Here is a 19,846-nt window from a genome sequence, read left to right on the forward strand (position 1 = left end):
TACAATCTCACCCGACCCAACCCATCACCATACAAAGCATACAGGCAGGACCCTGACCCATTTTACAGAGAGGAAGCTGCGGCCCAGGGAGGAGCAGTGATTTGCCCAACACCACACAGCCACTTAGGAGCAAAGCTGGTTCCACCCGCACCCAACGCTCAGCCTGACGTTTGGCAGATCAGTCTCATGCTGGGCAAGCTGAAGCAAAGTGAGAAGCACTCGGTCTCCGGTCCAGGAAGCAGGCGCTGCAGGGGACGGAAGAGTCGGAGCCCACGCCGCGTGAGGCCAAGTAACTGGGCGGAGGCGCCCGAGGCCAGCCTGGGGAGAAGTGGGTGTGCTGGGGGCCGGGCGCGGCCGGGGGAGGAGGCGCCCTGGGGAAGGTTAAAGGGAGCAGAGCGCGGGTCGGGGCGCAGAGCCGAGGGGACTCGGGCTGTGTGCGGACAGGTAGACGGAACGCGGAGGGCAGCTGTGCTGGGGCACCGAGGAGCACAGGGTGCGGGGTCCTGTCGAGAGACGGGCGCCCCTCGGAGTCTTGCCTAGAGGCAGGTAAGGCGCGCTCGCAGGGTCGGGAAGGCTGGGCTGCAGCAGGGGGTAGAAGTCAGAGGTCTTCCCGCCTCCCTTGGGAACACCGACGGGAGGTGGGGGGCGGCTCCCATACGGAGCTGGACCTCCCCAGAACCGAGCTGCAGGAATCCCGGGGCCCCACATGGGAGTACCAGGAGCCCAGCTGAAAACCCTGGGGGCTTGCACCAGCACCCGCGGGCCCCGGGACGGCGGCTGGAAAGTTCTTTCCACGTCCACAGATACGCATGCGAACACCGGAGGGGCCGCAGCGAATGCACACGCAGAAACGGTCCCCGGGGACCCCAAGCGGTCTTCTTGTTTGGCCAGAGCTGCTTGCTCCGTGCAGCCGACGTGCCCTTTCGCTACTGCATCGTGCCCCGAGCCTCAAGACCCCTAAAGACACCCTCTGTTGCTAGTAACAGAGGTCTAGGTTGGGAGTCAGGAAAGTGGGTTCTAGTTTATAGGTTGTGTAAATCTGTGCAGGTCCCCTATACCGGCTGTATGCCTTGAACTTTCTTTTCCTGGGTCACCACTTGTAAAATGAGCTTCTTGGTCCTGTTGCCCGCACGCTTCGTGGGACATGAGGGGAAAGGGGTCTGGACCTCGGATGCTCTTGTCTAGAAAGTAGATGAGTTCAGACAGGCCCTTGTAGGAGGGCCCATAAAGAGTATCTCCTCCTATTCCTCCTCCCCACTCTTCACCAATTTGCATGTGGGGAGGCTGAGGCCCAGCGGGGAGATAGCTTGCCCAGGGACACACCAGGAACCTGAGAGAAGCAGAAGGAACCCAAGTCCCCTCGCTTCTAGTGCAGGGCTCTCTCCACTTCACCTATAAATGTGCATTATAAATGTGCAAGTTCCTCATTATCTCCTAGCATCCATCCACTTTGCTGGTTCCAAATGGAGGAGATTCCTGCTTGAGACATAGAAACAGCTTTCAGATTTTCTCGACTCCTTAAGATGATAACCAGCAACCTTCTTCATCCCTCACTCACTCCACACATCTCAAAACACATTTCTCTCCATAAACTGAATGGGTGGGTGCTCCAGATACCTACCAAGAGAGAGGTAAGACAAAACCCCCAACTTACTGATGGGGAACGTGAGGCCCAGAGTGGAAAAGTGACTTAACCAAGATTCATGGCTAGACATGGCCTAATAGGAGCATGTCTCTTGATTCCAGTTCTGGTGTGTTCTCCATCAGCCACAGGACTACTGAATGGTACTGCTAAATGGAAGGGGACTATAGAGCTGATCGGAGTATGAGAAACAAGGAACCTTTTAAAAAAATTTTTTTTAAGATTTCTTTATTTATTTTAGAGAGAGAGAGAGAAAACATGAGTAGGAGGGGCAGAGGGAGAGGGAGAAAGAATCTCAAGCAGACTCTGTGCTGTGTGCAGAGCCTGAGGGGGGCTCATTTCATGACCCTGAGGTTAGGACTTGAGCTGAAACTAAGAGTCAGATGCTTAACCTACTGCACCACCCATGCGCCCCAGGGAAGGCTCTTGAAGGAGGAAAGTATGTCTGAGAATCAAGAAGAGTCATAAGAACCTGCTGACTTCTCCCAAGAAAAGAAAGCCAAAGGGAGGAGGGAGGGGCAACATAGGGATGGTTGTTCTTGGTAATCTGGAGGTTGGGAAATAGAAAAGGAAATCAGATTGCCCAATAATTCTCTCTTTTATGCTTCTATAATACTTGGCAATTTCTTAATACACCTTCCCCTCTGTTGTCTGCCCCTGTCCCCACATAAGGTAAACAGGGCAGGGATCATTATCCCCATCTCATATATGAGTTACAGAGGAAGTAAATGCAGTGCTGAAGGTCACATAGCCAAGCATACAGCCAAGATTGGAACCATCAAAGGCACACATGAAAGGCAAGATCACAGGCTGTGTGACTGGGAATTGGACTGTGTGTGTGCTATGGGTGGGTGTGTGTGGTCACACCCTGGGTAGGTACACAGGGAAGAGGGTGGCAAAACCACTGCTAGTGTTTTGGGGCCAAGAATGTTTGCCCTTTAGATTTAATGGGGTTCAGGTCCAGGGAACACCTGGGCCCTGGGGATGGGGTACTGGGGTACCCAGTACTGGGCCACAGGGTACTGGGGAGAGCTGTGGTGAGATGGGGCTAGAGGTAGGGTCACACCCAAAGAAACTTAAATGACAATTTGAGAAGGCTAGATTGTTCTACAGGCAACAGGGAACTAAAAGTAGAAAGGTCTGTGGATGGGATACCTGTTTGTGGTCCTGGCTCTACCTCTGGACTGAGGCCTTGTGCAGGTGATTTCCTCAAGGTGGGGGTGCACTAATTTGCTCTGGTTGAATGCGGTTTATACCAAGAACATGATTATTAAGATCGCTGCCAGTCAAATTTTACTCCTGTGTCTCCTTCCAACTCTGTGCTAAGGTCCATTTCTTTAATTCCTCTCCCACGCCACTGCTCCCCAGTCAATGGTAGTGATAAGTCCACCTGAGGGACCAATGGCAAAATTGTGTGGTCCCAGGGGTTGTCTTTGGATTCCCTTTCTATCTTCTTTGTGTGAATCCCCCCTTGTCTCTCTTTACTACATCCCCAGGTACTTAAAACATTCATTCTGAAAGAGCAGCTGAAACAGAGCAGTGGGGAACCCAAAAGAACCAATGGTGGAATTTCTCTTTTCCCCAGAGAAACCTGAAGGAAAACCTAAGATGCCCAGTTCATCCTTCAAATCACAGCTCTACACCTCCACCCCAACTTGGACACCTGTGAGTTCAAGTCAAGAACATTTAGGGATGGGGCACCTGACTGGCTCAGCTGATAAAGCATTCGACTCTTGATCTCAGGGTCATGAGTTCAAGCCCCACATTGGGCATAGAGCCCACTTAAAAAAAAAAAAAAAAAAAAAGAACATTCAGGAAGAACCTGTTAACGTGCAGGAAATAGCAACAGAGTATAGAGGAAGAGAGTGCTCCTGGCTTGTTTGGGGGAACAGGAGTGTGTCTGGAGCAGAAAGGACCACAGGAGATGAGATTATAAAGGAAGGTTAATTCCTCCTCCCACATGCCAACCTTCCCCCCCCCACCACAGCCCTTATCAGATCCTTGATTGGTGAGAATATGGAGTTCGAGGACCTGATACCCCAGAACACAAGGAGACTGTGTTCAGTGTGATGCACAACTCAGACACCAGCGAATGTTACCATTGGTAGTGGAAAAAGCACCCACACAGCACATGCCCCCAAGTGCCAGTTCCCATTGGAGCTCTTCCCTTCACTGGCCCTGCCATTCTGGGCAAATCACCTTCCCTCCTGGGGCTTCCGTTTCCCTGTCTACAAAATGGAGCAGTTGGCCTAGAATCTAGATTCTAAATAATCTTTAAAATCGCTTTCTGTGTGGTCAGTGACTTCTTAACTGGCCTATCTTCTGTTTCAAGTTAGGAACTCTCCAGAGAAGAGCTCCATCTCCCACCACTATGAACTTTATAATCAGTGACTTATCTTGATGAGTGCAGCCAAGGAGCACAGAAAGAAGAACAAAATTCTCAGTGAGGCCAACGGCAATCCTTGGACCTAGAGGTGGTGCAAAGAGAATCAACGTGTCCCTTAATCAGCTCTCTGTCTCTCCTGACCCAGCAGGATGCCCCTGTGCCCAGACCCTCATTCCTAACCCCACCCAGCACCTCCAGTGGCTTCTTTTCCTCTCCTGCCATATCCACAAACATCCAGGTCTATCCAGAGAGGCTCCTGAAGGAGGATATGAGGGATGAACGGTTTCATGAACTCTACTCCACTCAGTGAACCCCACCTCAGAGCCCCCCATCCCCCACACTGTCCCTCTACCCCCACTTTCTGCACAGACTCTGCCTCCTTCCCTGGCTTCATCACCCAGGTAGATGGCCTGTTACGAGGAAAAATGAACAAGTCAACCAATTTGGCTCTCCGTTTATCTAGGCACGACTATTCAGTGCAACGTGGTCCTGGAGCTCAGTTACATCTTAATCTGTGAGAACAAAGTTGGCAGCCTTCTCTATCTTGTGATTTACGGGCTCTAGAAAGACCCCAAAATGCCTCTTCCACCAAACTATCCAACCTCCCATAACCTCACAGTGTGGTTTTGTGATCTGTACCCTAGTGGGGGTGTTAGAGATGACTTTACCAGATTATGTAGATAAAACCCCTTCATTTTATAGATGCGGACGGAGGTGGAGGCCCAGAAAAGGGAAGTCACATGTCCTACGTCACACAAGTAGCCACTGAACCAAGACAGCTCTTTAGGTTTCCATTTCCTTCACTATAAGATGAAGGAGATTAACTAGAGGTTAGACCAGATGGACTCTGAAGGTCCTGCCCACCTCTGCTTTGCAGAAATTAAACTGCCTCCCCATCTGTGCCATTTTCTTCTTTAATTGTCACAGTGAGCTGCCCTACCGATAGCACTGATGCTGTAACTGTGTTTTACCCAGTCTGTCCAAATAGGTTCATTGGGGACATCATTGTATCGACCCCACGGCCAGCTGCCATTCTGCCCACACACACCGTTCCATTGGGTCTCAGGCTCTTTCAACCTTTCAGAGGCTTCTGCTAAGATACCTATACCCTTGGGAAAAGGAGTATTTGAGTCTGCACTATTGGCTGGTCCCTGAGCACCAATCTACCTGTTAAACCGAGGCTTCTCATAAAGTCACCCAGTAGAGACGTTGCAGGCCTGGAATTGAGGGACAGCAATCAGATATCCCTTGGCCATGGCATAGTTCCTGTAACTGCTACTCTAGACTGGCCAAACCCAGCTGCCGCAGGGAGGGGAAGGGGAAATGGGAGGGGGTTAGCAACTACAGCAAGGCTATTGCACAACACTTGGGGCCCCAGGCTTGGGAGATCCACCCTGGTTCTGAAGAGTTTTCTGGGCGTCTGATTCCTTCCCTTCCTCCCTTGTCCCCTGCTTTCCAACTCTGGACCTTCCCAGCTCCCAAAGTCAATACTGAGACCTGAGATGTGTCCAGAGACACCCTAAAGAGGCTGAGGGACTGAGGAGCCCGGGGGCACCCACAGGAAGATTCCTGAAGCTGACTGGGCGCCACAGAGGATCCACCTGTTATTTGGTGAGTCTTCCACATTCAGGTTGCCCTTCTGCTCTGTCAGTTAAAAGTACCTTGTAAGGATATCTAAGAAAACTGGTAACAGGGACTGTTCTGGGAAAGAGGCCTGGACCCCTGGGAATAGGGAGACTTCATCTTCATTGTATGCAGTGTGTCTATGTATTTACTTCTCAAAACTGGAGAATAGGGGCACCTGGGTGACTCAGTGGGTTAAGCCTCTGCCTTTAGCTCAGGTCATGATCCCAGGGTTCTGGGATCGAGCCCCGAATCAGGCTCTCTGCTCAGCGGGAAGCCTGCCCCCCACCCCCACCCCAGCCTGCCTCTCTGCCTATCTCTCTCTGTCAAATAAATAAATAAATTTTTTTTTAAAAATGGAGAATAGGCTGGGGTGCCTGGGTGGCTCAGTGTGTTAAGCCTCTGCCTTCGGCTCAGGTCATGATCTCAGGGTCCTGGGATTGAGCCCCGCATCAGACTATCTGCTCAGTGGGGAGGCTGCTTCCCCCACTTTCTGCCTGCTGCTCTGCCTACTTGTGATCTCTGTCAAATAAATAAATAAAATCTTTAAAAAAAATTTTTTTTAAATGGAGAATAGAGTTCAAACATTTTTTTCACCATAATAAAACTGTATGCTCAAGCTAGCCTGGAGGAAGGCAGGGCAGGGATAATGTTGTTTTTAATTGTGGTAGGAAAAAAATACATAAAATTTACCCTAGTGACCATTTTTAAATATACAACTCAGTAGTATTAACTCTATTTATATCATTGTGCAACAAATCTCTAGAACTTCTTCATCTTGCAAAACTGAAACTCTGTACCCATTGAACAACTTCCGATGATAATCATTCTGACAGATGAGGAAACTAAAGCCTACACAGGGCAATAAGGCCATTTCTTTCAAAGTGGGCTCCTTCAGGCATCCCATCTGTCTGTTACCTCCCTGTAAAATCCAAGGCCTCCTCCTCCCTATGTTTCCCCACATGCCTCTCACATCTCACATCTCTTCCCACCCCTACTTTGTCATCCCCGGGTCCCCAGCTCCAGACTCTGTGTCTTCTACCTGAACTATTTTCAAGACCTTTGTCACCAGCCTTCCTGCCTCCGTTCTTGCTCCCTCCAATCCACATAGCAGCCAGAGTGTCCTTTCAAAGCACAAATCTTTTATCATTGTATCCCCTTTTAAAATACTGCTCCATGGGGCACCTGGATGGCTCAGTGGGTTAAAGCCTCTGCCTCTGGCTCAGGTCATGATCCAGGGTCCTGAGATGGAGCCCCGCATCCGCATGGGGCTCTCTGCTCTGCAGGGAGCCTGCTTCCCTTCCTCTCTCTCTGCCTGCCTCTCTGCCTACTTGTGATCTCTGTCTGTTAAATAAATAAATAAAATCTTTAAAAAAATAAAAAGTAAAATACTGCTCCATGGCTCTTCCCTAGCTACAGGATAAAGTTCCAGCTCTGCAGCCTGGCACTCAAGGCTGTCCATGACCTTATTCAGGGCAGCCTCTCTATCCCATGTCCCTTATCCTTCCACACATCTTACACTCCAACCCCTTTATGCTATTTTTTGTTCTTCTAAACATTTCTTTTCTGTCGTTCTTGTTCACTTCTTTGCTTTTCTTACCTTCTCTACTTCCAAAAAACCCTTCAATGTCCAGTTCAGATGCCTCTGTCACTGTGACACTCTCTGAGCCCTGATCAGAATTTGTCCCTTCTTTCTCTAAGCTCCAGTAGTCCCTGATCAGTTCCCTACAGTATAGATCACCTGGCAATGTGTCCCTAACTGCAGAGACTGGGTCTGAGCCTCCCTAAGCTCCCAGCATGAGGCCTGCCCAAGAGTGGTCTCTGTAAATGATGACTGGCTGAATGATCAGTTGAGCCATTAATTTATTGTGCTGCTGTTACTTGGCATAGGCTGTTATGAGGGAAGCAGAAGGCAGAAATTTCTTACCTGACAAGTGGGGTGGTAGATGAGAACCTTTGCCTCCTGGATCTTAAGTCCATGAGCCCTTGTTATCTTCCCTTCCTCCATCCAGACAAGGTAGTCCAAGCACCAAATTGCAGGGAGCCCCAAAGGCATTGTATGAAAGGTAGGACTGTCCTGGATGATGGCTGTATTTTTTAGATTCTTTGCTCCCAACTTCAATATTCATAGAGTTGTTCATAAATACTAATCATGGTCATAGCTGTCATCTTTTCTGGGGAAGAGACCATATGGTTAAAAGTCAAGTTTGCTAACTGGTTGACTGACAACTCTACCTAGATATAGGAGGGCTTTGTAACTGGTCAGTGAACACTTGAGTATTTGGCCTATGGAGAAGTCCCTGAAGTAGCCATCTTTACTGGAGCCCGCTGAGGGAAGAACGCCCAGCCAGTCACAAGGTAGACTCTGGGGAAGCACAACACCCAGCCAGTTTCAGGGTAGTCCCCTAGACTTGAGGGAGAGACTCAGTCCTGCTGACCAGGAGCATGTGGTCTGCTTATCAATAACAAGAAAATAGCCACACATTGCCTTATCTGTAATTGCTGGCCAAAAGAGAAGGCTGTGCTGGTAAAACTTGTGGAGTATGGTTAAGGGGTAGGGAGCACTCAGGGCACCTGGTTGGCTCAGTTGGTTAATCTGCCTTTGGCTCAGGTCATGATCTCAGGTCATGATCTCAGAGTCCTGGGATCAAGCCTCATGTTGTGCTCCCTGCTTCTCCTCAGCCTCTTTCCCCCTCTCATGTTCTTTCTCTCAAATAAATAAATAAAATATTTTAAAAAGGTCGGGGTGTGGGGTAGGGAGCACCATTGAAATCTTCCAGAAAGAAGTGAGTGTGGATCCTTGCTTAAAGGGAATGACATAGTTTTTCAATACAAGGCTGTCTTTGGATATTTTTTATACTATAGACTAAAAATCTCTGAGAGAAAGGAGAAGAAACTTTTTTTTTATTCTATAAATCCTTGCTTAAAGGGAATGACATAGTTTTTCAATACAAGGCTGTCTTTGGATAATTTTTATATTATAGAGTAAAAATCTCTGAGAGAAAAGAGAAGAAACATTACAATGATTTATAGAATCAAAAAAAAAAAAAGATTCAGGGAGCCTGGGTGGCTCAGTGGGTTAAGCCGCTGCCTTCGGCTCAGGTCATGATCTCAGCGTCCTGGGATCGAGTCCCGCATCGGGCTCTCTGCTCTGCAGGGAGCCTGCTTCCTCCTCTCTCTCTCTCTGCCTGCCTCTCTGCCTACTTGTAATCTCTCTCTGTCAAATAAATAAATAAAATCTTTTTTAAAAAAAAAGATTCATATGGGTTAAAGTCGTCAAGGAAGGCTTTATTCCACAAGTATATACTGAGCATCTGCTGAGTGCTGTCTTAAGTGCTTGTATAAAGCAGTTAGTAGAGCAGACACGCTCTTTGCCTTCATCGACCTTACCATCTAGTGGAGAAGACAGACAAGTAAACAAGTAGGTAGAATAAACTGTGACATTGGGATTTTAGCTGGGTCTGAAGGGGTCAGGAGGCAATTCAAGCCACAGGTGACAGAAGCCATCTCCTCTCTCTTTTCTGTCACCAACAGAGCATCCTCCAGTTCTTTGCCCATTTGGATCCCTGTTGCTATGGAGACCACCAACGGGACCGAGACCTGGTATGAGAGCCTACACGCAGTGCTGAAGGCTCTAAATGCCACTATTCACAGCAACTTGCTCTGCCGGACAGGGCCAGACAGCCTGTCTGAGGGGCGGAGGACCAACGTACCTGGCCGTGATGACAACTCCTACATGTACATTCTCTTCGTCATGTTTCTATTTGCTGCCACCGTGGGCAGCCTCATCCTGGGATATACCCGCTCCCGCAAAGTGGACAAGCGCAGTGACCCCTACCATGTGTACATCAAGAACCGTGTGTCTATGATCTGAGGCTACGGGGCTGGGAAGGGCAGCATATGGCAGCATATCAAGACACCAGAACCCAGTTATGGACCACATCAGGCTTCAGTGTCCCCATCTGTAAGATCAACGAGAAACAGTCCTAAGGGAGGTCATCATTAGAGTGGGAGGAGAAGGGCTGGCAGACCTGGGCCTTATGGATAAAGATTTTTTTCCCCCAGTAAGGGTAGACTTTATAGACAATGGGAGCCCCGTGAACAAATATATAGAAGTAGCAAAAGATAATAACCAATAATTGGCCCAGTGGCTGGAGTACTGGGGGTTAGGGGCTAGAGGCTGGAGGAAGGAGAAAAGGAAATTGTAGCAAAGGGAGATGAAACAGGAAGATGCACTGAGGACACATTTTTTAAAAAAAGATGTTATGTATTTGAAAGAGAGGCAGAGACAAAGCATAAGCAGGGGGAGGGGGCAAAGAGGGGAGGGGAAAAGCAGGCTCCCCACTGAGCAGGGAGCCTGACCCAGGCTAGATCCCAGGACCCTGAGATCATGACCCCAGCCAAAAGCAGACGTTTACCTGACTTAGCCACCCAGGCACTCCTGAGGACACATTTTTTGCTGTGTTATCTTCAACGACCATGAAGAACAGCAGTGATTACAGCATCACAGATAAGAATCTGAGTAAGGTGACTTATTTATATTTGTTCACATTTTATGTGTTCCAAGATATTTAACATTTGTGATTTTCCCCCCTGTGAGGGAAGCAAAGTAAGTACAATTCTGGCCATTTGGGCAAGAGCAGGACCATAGGACTGGAACCCAGGAACCCTGGTTTCCTTGCCTACCGCTTTTCAAAACTGCGCCACACAGGACAGGATCCAGGCCTGAAATGTCTGCAATTTCTGGGGGCCCTCCTTAAGAAAAATAATTCGAAAACATCCTGCTTTTGCAAAGGACAAACACACATCACCATGTGAATACATGACTAGGACCCCCCCCCCAAGATCCTAAGGAGTGACGTGTTTCAGCTCCATGGGTCATGTGCCTCTCCGGCCATGTGGCGGCGCCCTTCCCAGCCACATCTCCAGGCATTCCCTCTAACACAGCCTCTTCTGATTTGAAGTAGTTCTGTGAGAAGTTTTCTGATACCAAATTGAAATCTTCTAGAAGATTACCATCACATCTAGAAGATTACCACATTAAAAGGAGGTTGTGCAAGGCAGGTATCCATCTGGTTCAGTGTAAGGATTCTGGTACGTGAACGAGCTGGTTACTTCTCTCTTTGATCTTTTTCCCTCTTCTGAAATGGAATAGTTAAGACTTGAAAGTCTCTAAGGGCTCTACCAGTTCCGACATTCTGGGCTTCACAGCTATTGGGTTAAATCATAAAATTGTGTTTGTAGGTCAAAAAGCAGCTATCATTGGTTTTCATATGGTTCGGTCTCATATGTGCAATGCGGCGAGTGAATCCTCTACAAGCTACAAATCCCAGACTGGGACCTCCCACTGTTCTGTTTGATTCTATTTAAGGGATCTACATGGGTTCTCCAGAAGGCCCTATTGAAACATACATATTTCTATTTAGCAAAAACTCTGAAAGAATATTTTAATTGCCATTATCTCTGAAGAGAAGGACTGTGGGTGATTTCCCCTTTCTACTTAAAAAATTTATGTAATATTTGATTTATTTGACCATAAGTATGTTGCTTGTACAATAAGGGGAGGGGGAAGCTACTTCCCCTTTGAAAAAATAAAAATAAATGCCTATGTGTTTCTTGAGTGAAGGTTCACAGAACAAATTCACTCCCATGAGCAGTTAGTGTGTTCTCTCCCCATAAAATCTGTGCTGAGCTCCCTGTGTGCTCAAGCCTTTCTTTAGTTCTTCTTTTTTTTTTTTTAAAGATTTTATTTATTTATTTGACAGAGAGAGATGACAAGTAGGCAGAGAGGCAGGTAGAGAGAGAAGGAGGAGGAAGCAGGCTCCCTGCTGAGCAGAGAGCCCGATGCGGGACTCGATCCCAGGACCCCGAGATCATGACCTGAGCCGAAGGCAGCGGCTTAACCCACTGAGCCACCCAGGCGCCCTCTTTAGTTCTTCTTGAGGGAGAAGGCAAAGACCCACTTTAGAAGATTTGACAAATAGGAAGACAACAGATTCAGAAATCTCCAATTGAATGGGACTTTAGAGATCACCCAGCCCAAACTCCCAAATAAAACAGAAAATGCAATCAAGTATAGGAGTGGTCCTAGGAGGTTTTTTTTTTTTTTTAAAGATTTTATTTATTTGACAGAGAGGTCACAAGTAGGCAGAGAGGCAGGCAGAGAGAGAGGAGGAAGCAGGCTCCCTGCTGAGCAGAGAGCCCGATGCGGGACTCAATCCCAGGACCCTGAGATCATGACCTGAGCCAAAGGCAGCGGCTCAACCCACTGAGCCACCCAGGCGCCTGGTCCTAGGAGGGTTTTAAGAAACGAGATCAAGTAGGGGCACCTGGGTGGCTCAGTGGTTTAAGCCTCTGCCTTCAGCTCAGGTCATGATCTCAGGGTCGTGGGATCGAGCCCTGCATCGGGATCTCCGCTAGGCGGGGAGCCTGCTTCCCCCCTCTCTCTCTGCCTGCCTCTCTGCCTGCCTCTCGGCCTACTTGTGATCACTCTCTCTCTTTGTCAAATAGATAAATAAAACCTTAAAAAAAAAAAAAAAACACACAAGAGGGGCGCCTGGCTGGCTCAGTGGGTTAAGCCGCTGCCTTCGGCTCAGGTTATGATCTCAGGATCCTGGGATCGAGTCCCGCATCGGGCTCTCTGCTCAGCAGGGAGCCTGCTTCCCTCTCTCTCTCTGCCTGCCTCTCCGACTACTTGTGATTTCTGTCAAATAAATAAATAAAATCTTTAAAAAAAAAACAACAAAAAAAAAAAACAAGAAACGAGATCGAGTAGATTTAGAGGACTCAGAGAAAGGTAGAATTTGAACTGGGCTTTGAAAGAGGACTGATCTAAATGGGCCAAGTGAAAGAAGAGAACAAGACAAAGGAAGCTTGGGGGCAGAAATGCGGTGAAACCACACTTTTTTTTTTTTTTTTAAGATTTTATTTATTTACTTGACAGAGATCACAAGTAGGCAGAGAGGCAGGCAGAGACAGAGAGAGGGGGAAGCAGGCCCACCGCCGAGCAGAGAGCCCGATGAGGGACTCCATCCCAGGACCCTGGAACCCTGACCTGAGCCAGAGGCCCTAACCCACCCAGCCACCCAGGCGCCCTGAAACCACACTCTTTTTTTTTTTTTTTTAAAGATTTTATTTATTTATTTGACAGAGATCACAAGTAGGCAGAGAGGCAGGCAGAGAGAGAGGAGGAAACAGGCTCCCTGCTGAGCAGAGAGCCCGATGCAGGACTCGATCCTAGAACCCTGAGATCATGACCTGAGCCGAAGGCAGCGGCTTAACCCACTGAGCCACCCAGGCGCCCCTGAAACCACACTCTTAAAGATAGTGGTTGGCTGGGAAATTGATCTGGAAGCAGGCCGACTGTGGCATCTCTGGGACTTCAGTGTGCCTACCCATGGAAGTGGCTCCCCTTCACACAGTCCTTAAACTTACAGGGATTAATAATAAGATAATAGAAATTCTGCTTGTAAGTTGCATAAATTAATGTATATTAGCATTGAACATAAGTTCAAAAGAAGAGCTACTGACATCTGGGCAACTCCAGGGCCCAGAGTTACTTATTGGTCTGAATTCACAAAGTAGGGGCTCAATCTACCTCGATACTCACCTCCCCCCCAGTTCCACCCATCACCAACTGTCTGGAGTTCAGTGGCCTTTCCTCTTCTGAGCCCAAGATCTTTTATCTGCACCAGTTCTGCCCTCTGCTGGCCAAATACCAGCATAACATGTTAAGCCCTCAAAGCAAAACTTCAGGAAGCACTCATTCAACAAATATTTATGGAGGGCCTACTATGTGCCAAGCACGCATCTCGGCACTCTGGGGATTCATGATTAAAAAAGATCAAAGAAACCCCTGCCCTAACACTTTCGAGCATTTACTATATGTCAGCTAGTAGTCTAAGCATTTCATACATTCATTTAGCTCTGAATACCTTTATAACAACCATAATTAGTAGGTATCCCTTACAATTACTTCAATAGAGCCCACCAGTTCTCCATCTATCTGCCGCACCATCTTTAACCCAATTTTGGCACCACTGCACACCCAACCCAGGGTGTGGATCTGAATAGTCCCCAGAAATGAATGGGAAAGTGATCTGGGGAAATGATAGCAGAATACTGATGCCAATAGCTTGAGGCTGGGTTCCCTAGAAAGAGAGTCTGAGACAGGCATTTACTGACTGGGCAGTTTCCAGGAAAAACCTGCAAGGGAGAAAGGACGAAGTGTGTCTCAGGTCATGTCTAGCCCTGGTCTAATCAACAGGGAACTGGTCTACATGGCTGGGGCACAAACTGCACAGCAGGATTATACCCCCTTGAAGCCAGGGGTCTGGTCCTTTATGTCCCTGTATCAGTAAGGCATTGATTATGACCCACTCTGGTGGGGAGAGGGGAAAAGGGGAGGGTTGTAAGGAGGATCTCATAAGCTGAGAGCAATTCTCTGGAGACAAGTGGCATATGTGAGCTTACAGCAGGCTAGCACAGTGGAAGAAAGCTAAGCAAGGAAGTTAGTTTGGTTGGAGGTTTGCAACAGCCTGAGTCCTCGGGAAGGTTCTGAAGTTCAGTATTCATCACAGAATTGCTCCACCTTTTTTGGCTATCATTTTCTGCTCCATGTCATGCATCATTGGCTGCTGGCTGCTATAGGGGGCACTTGACCTCCCAGGGATGCTCACATTTGGCTGAAGCCAAATCTCTGGAGAAGGGAGCAGCTCCGAACTGATGGCAGCAACACCCACAGCAGCTGGGGAAGGGGGCCTCTTTGGGCTCCATCAGTGTCCATGACAGATGTGCTACTGGGGAAATGGGAGCAGAAGCAAAGGAGTCACCTCTTAGGATCTCCTTCTGTTAAACAGACAAGATGCACACACCAAAAAAAAAAAAAAGAATAAAACAAAGTAACACCAAACAGCACCACAGAGGAAAAAATGTAGTTTACAAGAAAACATGGGGATATTATAAGTGATGGTCAAGAAGAGGAGAGAGAAGAATTGGTGGATGTTTCCTGGAGATTTAAAGAAGGAGTTGAAGAACTATAAGGATTTGATTAGGAGGTCGAGTTTAGTATGATCCAAGGCAGCATTTCCAGTAGGTGGATGGCTCTGCTCTACTCAGTCATTCAGGGAATAAGGATAATGACTGCCATCTTTAACAGGTAGCTTCCAAGTGCACTCTGCCTGGAGCATTTCTAGATAGAGAGGAGAGAGAAAACAGAATTCCAGAGCCACAGATTTACTCTTACACAAGCAAGGCAAAATCTGCCTATATCCCTTCTGCTCACAACCGCTGATAAGGGCTTAATAACATGACCACAACTGGCTGCAAGGAGAGCCAGCAAATGAAGTTTCTATCTGGGCAGTCGTATCCCAGCCGAATCTCTACGGAAGGGATGAATGGATTTTGGAGGACAGCTAATGGTCTTCACCCTACCTTCCCCATTCTTTCCCCCAGGACTGGCCTTGAACAATAACAACAAGAAGAAGAAAACACATACAGCCTTGTAAAGGAGAAAGAGGTGCTGTTACTCTGATTTGATCATGTTTTGGGGGGGTTGGGGGTTTGGAGCCTTGTGGGTATAATTAAGCCTGTCCTGGCAGTGTGACTTTTGCTCATTTTTTTCTGGCATTGGTGAGTCTTGTCTCATGTCTCCCTGGAATGGTAATGTCCAAGATATTGGTTTAGGCATAAGGGAAATAGACCAAGCAAGGCTTTCAGCCAACCTCATATAGGAGAAAGAATCCTCTTTCAGGTGTCACTAAGAAACCAAGAATATGATCTGCCTGGATGAAATCAGAGAACCCATCTATGGCAGTGGTTAAACTCTGACAGAGAATGAGCTCCTGGGGAGTAGGAAAGTCAGAAGTTAGTGATCAGGAAAGAAAAAGGGAAGAAAAACTAGTTTTCTATGAGCACACAGCCTCTGAAAGGCACTATGCTAGGAATTTCCATGTTACCTTATTTCACCTTTTCCAAACACTCTTAACTTTCTTTTTTTTTTTTTTTAAAGATTTTATTTATTTTATTTGACAGACAGAGATCACAAGTAGGCAGAGGCAGGCAGAGAGAGAGGAGGGGAAGCAGGCTCCCTGCTGAGCAGAGAGCCTGATGCAGGGCTTGATCCCAGCACTCTGGGATCACGTCTTGAGCCAAAGGCAGAGGCTTTAACCCACTGAGCCACCCAGGCACCCCTTAACTTTTTTAAAATCACCATTTCATGGATGAGGAAACAGAAGCTCAGAGGTGAAATAGCTTCTTTAACATTCATTTAATACATGAGGCTGTCTAGATGTTAACACCGATTTGCCCACATTCAAAGCCCATGTTTTTTCCCCACTGTCTGTAGCTGGTTCCTTTGAGAGTCACATTAGATGGCTTTCTTACATCTAAACCTCCTAATCCCCCAACAGACTGTGACCGGCCTCTCTGTTCTCCTTCAGGGAATAAATAGGGCAGTCACAATCTCATCCCTGCCCAACACCTTCCATCCCCAACTAAGATGCCACAAAGAGAAGAGAGGACGTTGTCACAATTCTATGGGAATAATAAGCCAATTGGGACAGCTCTTGGGTGAGGGTCCCTGAGTCCCACGGCACTGACTCTGACCGCTGGAGACAAGGGGAACAGAGAGACCAGCCACAGCATCTGCTGGGAGATTAGAAGAATTTAATCTCAAGAAAGCATCTAATGTGAATCACTGCTGCACCTCCCTTAGTCAGAGTGAGGATGGTATTTTTTTTTAATTTTTATTTATTTATTTGACAGAGATCACAAGTAGGCAGAAAGGCAGGCAGAGAGAGAGAGAGGAGGAAGCAGGCTCCCTGCTTGAGCAGAGAGTCCGATGCAGGGCTCGATCCCAGGACCCTGAGATCATGACCTGAGCCAAAGGCAGAGGCTTTAACCCACTGAGCCACCCTGGCGCCCCTGAGGATGGTATTATTTAAGCACATCTGAAAAGAGCTCTGTGGAACAGCTACAGGCTTACAGTTCTGCTCTTGGTTTATCATTTATTTGCTTGTTCAACAAATACTTATTAAGTGCCTAGATGAAGGCAACGTGTTTGATTCTAAGAACACAGCAGCAAATACGGTAGGCATGGTTTCTGCCTTCATGGAGGCAAGGATTAGCTCTCCCACTTCAGTTTTCCTACCTATAAAAACGTTCCCTTTCTATGAAGCTTTACATTGACCCCATCCATGCCCCTCCTCCACATAAACTGAGGCTTCTTTCACTCATCGCACTGCCCTGTTTATGGTTCTATAGTACTTACCACATTGTACTCTCTTGGCATGTCTTTTCCCTTCCTAGAAACAATGCAAAGGCACAGGCAGGGACCATGTCTAATGTATCCCTATGCCTCCATCAACTAGGAGAAACCTTGGCACAAAGTAGATGTTCAATAAATTAGAGAACAAATCAACATTATGATGAGTATTGTGTTATATAATCTCTCACATGTGTGTGGTGCTTCCAGTCTTTCAAACTATTTTTGTCTCCATTTTCTCATTTGGTTTAGAGAGTTTGGTTCAGTGGATTCAATTTCAAGTGGATGTGAGAGCACTTTGTAAAATGTAGATGAAGCATTGTTGTTGAACTCTATTCCTAGCCCTGAGGCCACGGTAACTTAGGTGACATCCTTAAGATCATGCAACAGGAGTCTATGCTAGAATCTCTGACTCTTGACTTTACTTTTCTGGGCTTTCCCTCCACGCATCAAGGGAAAACTGACAAAAGAGAGGAACAAAGTCCTCAGGGAGCCCATGAATGTGAATGCAAACTCCCAGGAGTGGATACGGTGGTGTTCTGCCCAGATCTTTTAAATCACCCAGCTGCTGAGAATGCGAGCTGCTGACAGCTCCCCGCTTCTTCCTTCACTGTATGCTGTCCTGATTCACAGCTAACTATTTCATCCAAGGCTAGGACCCCGCCTGGAGGTGGCTCACAACTAATGACAGACTGATGCAGGGATACAAAGTTCTGGTTCCATGGCACCAATTTGGGAAGAGTCAGGTGCCATCTCAACTCCAGAACTCCCGTTAGGATCAGCAGAGGCTTTAGCCGCAACCACATTGGGAGATAGCTTCTCCCTCTGCCCACTCCTGCTTCCTCACTTCTTTACTGGGGTACTCCCCTCCAAACCTGCATGCCACTCTCCATCTCAGTCTGTTTCCAAAGGAACCAATATTTCCCTCAAGCTCTGTGCCCTAGCTCTGAGCCAGTAATGATAGAGGGATGGGAGGGCAGAATATAGATGGAAGTCTTAGTCGTTCTAACGAAACCAAAAAGAAGACAAGACAGTGATGGAGACTAGAGAAAACAGCATTATGGTCATTGAATACGAACTAGCCACTAGAGGGCCCAGCACGACAGGTCTAGAGCTCTGTTGCTACATTAGAGCAAAATTCTAATTTTGCTCTTCATTTGGCAGACACCTAGCATAACCGCGTCTACCAGGGGAAAACGTTTTCCCAATGACCCAGCACTTCCTGTCCTTTTACCTGTTCCATGGACATCAGTGTCCTAACCTGTTGCAATACCCTATTACCAAGACCTCTACAATACAAACACCACTACATATAAATATACTCCTATAAATCAAGGCTTCCAAAGCCTGTGTTTTTTCCACCCACTGCTCATTGTTCCTAAGGGGTTCGGAAGATCTGAAATATGGAATTCCAAACAGTTGGTTGTGAAAAGTCTCACCCAGAAATGGGGAGAATCAGCAACATATTCCGTCTAGTCCTGTCCTTTCCCCAAACCCTTTACTTCCCCAGTTTCAGTCTTTACTGAAGACATGTAGGCTTCAGTGTGAAATACAGTGGCCAAGGGAGAAATAGGTTACAGGAGTCTTCCCAGAAGATGAAAAAGTTTGAGAACATGGTGTAATCGAATGAATTAATCAGTTAATTTTTTTTCTGCTGTGGACTTAGTAAAAAGACATAGAAAATTTTCCTTTGTACTCTTTTTGGAAAGACAGTTAGTCCTTTGTAAGTTGGGAGGCTTTCTTTACCTCAGGGGAACACATTTAGAGGTCCCTGTTTCCAACCTATATGTTCTTTTTTTTTTTAAAAGATTTTATTTATTTATTTGATGGAGAGAGAGAGAGCAAGAGCAGGAACACAAGCAGGAACATAAGCAAGGTGAGTGGGAGAGGGAGAAGTAGGCTTCCTGCGGAGCAGGGAACCTGATGTAGGGCTTGAACCCAGGACCCTGGGATCCAACCTGGGCCAAAGGTAGTTGCTTAATAACTGAGCCCCCAACCTGTACCTTCATGAAGGGACAAAGCTGGATTGTTTGGAGGGGGAAGCAAGCCTTGCTTGGAGGATGGAGGGGTGGTAGGGATCCATACTTGGCTCTCTGCCAGTATCTCTACAGCGATGACTACAAGGACACCTGGGGAATGAACACCAAGCCATGGCTTTGGGAGCCATGCAGGAGCTCTTGGTGGCCAGGTATAGAATAGGAGTAGATGCTTTGAGCAACTGGGCCAGATACATCTGACTGCAACACACCGGCTTGGACAATGAGCTATGACAACAATGGGCTGAACACAGCTGCTCATGTTTCCCAGGTTGCGAAAGCCTTGAGGTTTTTTGAATCCTAACAAAAGCTCCGAAATGTTATGTCCCACCAACCTAGTAAGTGAAAGTGAAGCTAAATTTAATTTGATTTGAATTAGAGAAATTAAAGTTTGATTTGATTTAGGAAAAAGTAAAGAAATCTAATGTTCTTTCATTTGTTATTGAATAAATCAAAGGTGTTCTAAAAAGTTGGTGTTCTCCTTCAGCTCAGGTCATTATCTCAGAGTCCTGATATCAAGCCCCGCATTGGGCTCTCTGCTCAGCCGGGAGCCTGCTTCCCTCTCTCTCTCTCCCTGATCCTCTGCCTACTTGTGATCTCTCTCTCTGTGTCAAATAAATAATTAAAATCTCTAGAAAAAAAGTTGGTATTCTGATATCACAACAGCAAATCTAGTGTGGTTAATAAAAAGGTTAATAAAAAGATAGTCATGATCTTTTGAGAGATTACCATGTGTTAAGCAACGCATTATGTCACTGAATCCTCATAATAACTTAAGAGGCAGACTGAAACACAGAAGTACAGCCCTAGGTCACATGGTTAGTAAATGGCAGAACCAGGTTTGTTGGACTCCATGTCTGTCTAACTTCTACAACCACTCATTCCCTGCCACCCAG

General features: G+C 47.1%; 1 protein-coding gene across 5 annotated transcripts; it reads left to right on the forward strand.

The window, feature by feature from the left end:
* Positions 1-208: 208 nt before the first annotated feature.
* KCNE3 (potassium voltage-gated channel subfamily E regulatory subunit 3) lies at positions 209-9,964 on the forward strand. Of its 5 annotated transcripts, XM_044258545.1 has the most exons (4): positions 381-546; positions 3,139-3,307; positions 5,504-5,639; positions 9,186-9,964. In XM_044258545.1, exon 4 carries the CDS (start codon positions 9,226-9,228, stop codon positions 9,523-9,525), a length of 300 nt encoding a protein of 99 aa, XP_044114480.1. In that variant the 5' UTR covers positions 381-546; positions 3,139-3,307; positions 5,504-5,639; positions 9,186-9,225; the 3' UTR covers positions 9,526-9,964. The 5 variants fall into 5 exon arrangements, with proteins under 5 accessions (XP_044114484.1, XP_044114480.1, XP_044114483.1 ...); XM_044258549.1 differs by lacking the exons at positions 381-546; positions 3,139-3,307 and adding an exon at positions 209-279; XM_044258548.1 differs by lacking the exon at positions 3,139-3,307.
* Positions 9,965-19,846: the final 9,882 nt, after the last annotated feature.

The sequence above is a fragment of the Neovison vison genome, chromosome 7, assembly GCF_020171115.1.
Source record: "Neovison vison isolate M4711 chromosome 7, ASM_NN_V1, whole genome shotgun sequence".
Taxonomy (NCBI): domain Eukaryota; kingdom Metazoa; phylum Chordata; class Mammalia; order Carnivora; family Mustelidae; genus Neogale; species Neogale vison.

Coding starts and splice junctions, on each gene's coding strand:
- KCNE3 (XM_044258549.1), top strand. CDS start 9,226: ATGGAGACCACCAACGGGACCGAGACCTGGTATGAGAGCCTACACGCA.